The 5,131-nt window shown below is 45.8% G+C and overlaps 1 protein-coding gene across 1 annotated transcript; it reads right to left on the bottom strand.

Moving 5' to 3' along the window:
• Nucleotides 1–810: 810 nt before the first annotated feature.
• IQCF6 (IQ motif containing F6) lies at nt 811–1,237 on the bottom strand. The gene has a single exon (XM_006876002.1). It carries the CDS (start codon nt 1,190–1,192, stop codon nt 869–871), a length of 324 nt encoding a protein of 107 aa, XP_006876064.1. The 5' UTR covers nt 1,193–1,237; the 3' UTR covers nt 811–868.
• Between the last annotated feature and the right edge of the window lie 3,894 nt (nt 1,238–5,131).

Below are 5,131 nucleotides of genomic sequence, written 5' to 3'. Positions count from 1 at the left end.
GATGCATAGAAACGGAGGGCGACTCAGCTGAGCAGACCCATCAGCACCCACCTGTCCAGCAGCCCATGGGTGGGGCAGCCTATGGGGAGGATAGAAGAGGAAGTCTTGGGGGATGGAAATGTGGGAGAATTTATTAGTCGCACCTCCAAGCTCATGTCTTACCTCCCCCTTTGTACTTTAGTCCTCCCTGGGTTCTCTCCCCATCCCGACCTTGTGCCTAGTTCTTCCAGGAATTGGCCTACACAGTGGAGGGCAGTCCTTCTGCTCAGTCCTGAGGGAGGAAGACCCAGCTGCTGCTCCTCAGCTCCTGCCCTGGCCTCCACCTGGAGCTGCCCTGTGTCTGCCTCTGGCTGGCTCTCCTTCCCCACTCCAATGAGGACTCAGTGCTTGTGCCCTGCTGTTCCTCAGCTGAGGTGCCCTGCCCTGCTGGCTCCCTGCCAAGTGCTGAGGTGCCTGCCAAGCACAGACCTGTGGACTCCTGGCCTTCCCAGCCAGCCCTGGCTGTAGCCAGGCTCCCTGGTGTCCTACCCTGAATGGAGATACCCAGGCAGGGGCTGCAGGAGAATAAAGCCCAATTCCTATCCTGACTTGAGCTGGGAGCTGGGATCAGATCTGCTGAGGCATCTGAGTCTTGCCTGGGCCCTGGGATCTCTTTTGGACCCCAGATAGGTTAGATGTACCATTAGGAGCAGAGGCCCTGGGGATGGTAGCCGCAGAAGATCACACCTGGGGATCTTCTTTCTGGATGGAAAGCAGGAAAGTTAGCAGCTGTGCTCTCTTCCGCGGGTCTAATCTTCAACCGGAAGTCTTTGGCTAGTAAACGTCTTTATTGGGCGAGAGATCCAGTCTCCTTGGCTCTGCCAGTGCCCTAGGTCACGAGAATTTCAATGTCGAGTTCCAACCGGCTGGCTTTGACCTCATATCGGCCCCGGATCAGACCTCTGGTTTGGCTGGTATGCCATCGCCAGTAAGACTGGATGATGCAGGCAGCCTGTCGTGCCTGGAGAAATCGTCTGCGGGCCTGCCACATTCGAACCTGTGCCTGCACCTTCACCACCGCCCACTCCTGACAAGTGTAAAGTCTCAGCGCCAGGCGACGTCTCTGCTCCAACATCTTGGCCTGCATCGACCTCCACCAGCACTGGATGACCCAGGCCCTGAGTGCTGTGTGCAGTAATGTCCGACGCACCATGCTTCCACGCCACCATGACTGAATTCTTATGGCTGCCTTGTCTAACTGATTAGGGGAAGGAAGAACATGAAGATGCTCAGGAGGTCACCCTTCCACTCCCATCTCACTACTGGTAATTGGGAAGAAAGGGGAGGTTGGCCCAGGTGGTTCTGATCTCTCATTTGTAGGACCCACCCAATTTATTTCCAATTCCCCCTCACCTTTAAACTCTGCTCCTTATCTTTTGGTTGAATCTCTTTTCTAAGGACCTCATTCACATTTTGTGTGTCCATGGTCCTGGTCTTTAGAGTCCCCTCATCTATCAGGTAGGCCACCCTAGTCTTAGCCCCACCCTCAACTGTTCAACTGTTAGCCACACCCTTACCATTAGACCCCACCCACTGTACCCAAGCCACTGCCTCATCAGGTCCTGCCATTCCTCATGTAGTCACTTCTTCAGGTGTGGTGCTTCAGGTTAATGTGCTGAACTATAAGGTCAGTTTGAACTGCAGGATTGGCGGTTTGAGCTCACAGGGTCCCAATGAGTCGGAATCAGCTCAAAGGCACTGAACAACAACGTCTTTTCTCTGAGTCTCCTTATGGCTTGACTATTCATTTCTATCCCTGGGTGAAAGGAGCTCTGGTAGCATAGTGGTTACGAAATGGGCTGCTAACCTCAGGGTCGGCAGTTCGAAACTACCAGCTGTTCTGTGGGAGAAAGATGAGGCTTTCTGCTCTCTTAAAGATTTACAGCCTCAGAAACCCTGTGCAGGGTCTCTATGCGTCAGAACTGACTCCACGGCATATCACAGTAACATCCCTGGGTGACACATGTTGTTAAGTGTCATGAAGTCAGTTCTTGGTTTGCCTCGTCTATTAACCTAAAGGTTGGCACTTCAAACCCAGCCATTGGTACCTTGTTAGAAAGGCCCTGGAGGTGTATCTATGAAGATTATAGCCAAGAAATCCCCTTGGAGAGGTTCTACTATGTAATGCATGGGATTACCATAAGTTGATATTGACGATGACAAGTTGGCTTTTATTTTATCATTTTAAAAGTCTACTGCTATATCTTGCCTTTGGTTTATTTCTCAGGCTCACCTGGTACCTTATGTCTTGCTCTCTTTCTGCAACCCTAGTCATTTCTTTCCATTTCTCCTGGTTGCAGGGAAGAGAGATCCACCTAGTTTTTCCTTAAGTAAGGGTATCCATAACTAATGTGGAGTTCCTGAAATTTAAATGTCAGAGGCTACGAGAGGGGCTTAAGCAGCATGCTTAGAGGGTCTTATGTTTTTGCTTAAAATTTGCAAAAGCACAATGTTTAACCTGAAGTTGGAAGGGTCCTCTGTCTTTTTCCCCTCTAACTTCCCTCCGTAACCCTTTTTTCCTGTTGGGTGGTCTAGAACGACTGCAGTCTCTTTTGGGAACGTGACTAAGGGAGAAGCTAAGTTGGAATATAAGAGGGGAAGCCAAAAAATATTGCTACTAGGATTCCAGTTTATACATATATGGATTTATTTATTTTAAAAAAATTTGTTTAAACATGCTCTGCAATCAATGGATGGCTGCAGACATCTTAGTCTCACTAGGGTAACTTCAAAATAGTGGTTTCTGAGGGGATCTACTGGGCTAGTTAAATTCAAGGCAGAGAGGTCAGCTCAGAAAGCTATGGAGACTGGCTTTTTTGGATCACAAAGGGATAGTCTTGATAGATTATCTCAAAGAGCACTGGACAATTATGGGATCTTTTATGAGGAAGTTTTAAGAAAATTGAAAACGGCATTAGTTGAGAAAAAGGTCAGGAAAGTTGTGCTGAATCATTAAAAATTTTTATTTATTTATTTATTTATTAAGGTTTTTATTGTGGATTGAGTGAAAGTTTACAGGGCATATCATCAGTTTTACATTCAACAAATCATACACCTTGTTTCATTACATTGATTATAATCCCCTCTATGTACCATCAGTTAACAGTATTTCTCTCTATCCCCTTTAGCTTTTTTAAAAACAAACAAAAAACCCCACTCAGGCTTATATAGGAATTTACATCTCCAAAGGGCACATTCTGCAAGTCTGCTCCTGGCCACCAGCTCTTAGTCCTTCTCTTCTTAGTCCATGAATCTAGACTCCTCAGCCACCACGGCCCCTCTCCATGCCCCCATCTCTACCTCCATCTCTGGTGCTGCTGCTTCTCTGGATAAGTCCCCACATTTTGCTTGTGCTCTTTAACCTTGACGGTCCTAGGGTCCTCTGTTTCTGGACTGTAAGGTTAACCACTCCCCTGTTTTTGTTACAAAACTTCTACCTTTACAATTGTGACAATCGCAATTAGTCATGATAATAATTATTCACTATTGAATCTTAAGAATCTTATCCCCATGTCTTTTCACCAGACCCATCTAGACAAGATAACAGCTATTCAGTGGGGATGCTTTCTTTCCCCCCATACTCTTAAACTAAACTCCTCTTGAAACCTTGTAAGCCAGTCACTTCTTGCCTTTATTGCCCCCTCATTTTAGGCAGCCAATGTCTAAGTTGCCCATCCCTATCTACCCTGTGTACGTGATATCATCTCACACCAGCAATAATAACAAAGATAAAAAAAGTAGAGGACAATAAATGTTGGCGAGGATGTGGAGAGACTGAGACCCTCCTACATTTCTGGTGGGATTGCATAATGGTCCAACCACTTTGGAAAACAAAATGGTGATTCCTCAGAAGGTTGGAAATAGAGATACCTTATGATCCAGCAATTACTCTACTTGGTATTTACCCACAAGAAATATGAGCCATGACACAAGTAGATATATGCACACCAATGTTCATAGCAGCACTATTTACAATAACAAAAAGATGGAGACAGCCCAAGTGCGCATCTATGGAAGAATGGATAAACAAACTTTGGTACATACACACAATGGAATAATATGCTACCCTGAAGAATAACAAGGAAGCACCATACCACCACTAACATGGATGAACCTTAAGGACATTGTGCTGAGTGAAATCAATCAGTAACAAAAGGAGTAATATGGCATAGGTCCATTATTGTAAAAGATTAAGAAAAAACACCCACACTAAAAGGGGGAAATTTTTTATCTTTTTAAAAAATTATTATTTTTCTTAAACTTTTTGTTGTTGGCTAGCCGGGTGTATGGGGTAGGGTAAGGGGGAGGGAGGGGAAGGTGGAGCACAGGGTATGGAATAGGCACAGGATAGTTTGGGTGCTGGGGGCTGGCATACACTAGAAGGTCAAGGGAAAAGGAAAAATAAGGTGGAGAGGAGAATAGCTAGGCAGGTTTACATGGGCTAAATAGGACAGAGGTGAATAACAATCTAAGCACAGATGTGGAACAATAGGGCTCATGAATAAAAAGATTGAGACCTGGTTTGAATGGGTAGAAGTGGGGAAATGATGTTAAGATGCTTGCCTGTCTTTTTTTGTTTTTTTAATATTTTATTGTGAATTGTATGATAGTTTACATGGGAGAACATTAGTTTTACATTCATTCTGTCGTATATCATTTCACTGCCGTGGTTACAATCCCCTCCATGCATCATCAACCAACCAAAGGATATATCCTGCTAGCCTGCCCCCTACGCTACCCCCTCCCCAAGTCTTCAGCACACAGTCGCTCTCCCTCTCTAGGTCTAAAGTCCCCAGCTGCTCCATTGCTCCATGTCATCGTCTCTGCTTCCATCTCAGGCATCACTGCTTCTCTGCATAGGGTCCCGCTCTGTGCTCTTCTCCATTGAGGGACCTCCTCTCCTAGACGGGAAAGTTAATCACCCCCTTCCTTGCTATAAAACGTCTACCTTTACATTTCCAGCTCTGACAATCAGTCCTGATAACAATTATTCACTATTGTATCACAAGAGAACTATCTGCATTTCATTTCATCAGCCCCGCCTAGACAGATTGGATACTACTCACTGGAGATTCTGCCTTCCTCCAGGCCC

The sequence above is a fragment of the Chrysochloris asiatica genome, unplaced genomic scaffold (assembly GCF_000296735.1).
Source record: "Chrysochloris asiatica unplaced genomic scaffold, ChrAsi1.0 scaffold00350, whole genome shotgun sequence".
NCBI classification, from domain to species: Eukaryota; Metazoa; Chordata; class Mammalia; order Afrosoricida; family Chrysochloridae; genus Chrysochloris; species Chrysochloris asiatica.
Note: the sequence above shows the minus strand (reverse complement) of the source record. Positions and strands in the feature narration are given on the sequence as shown.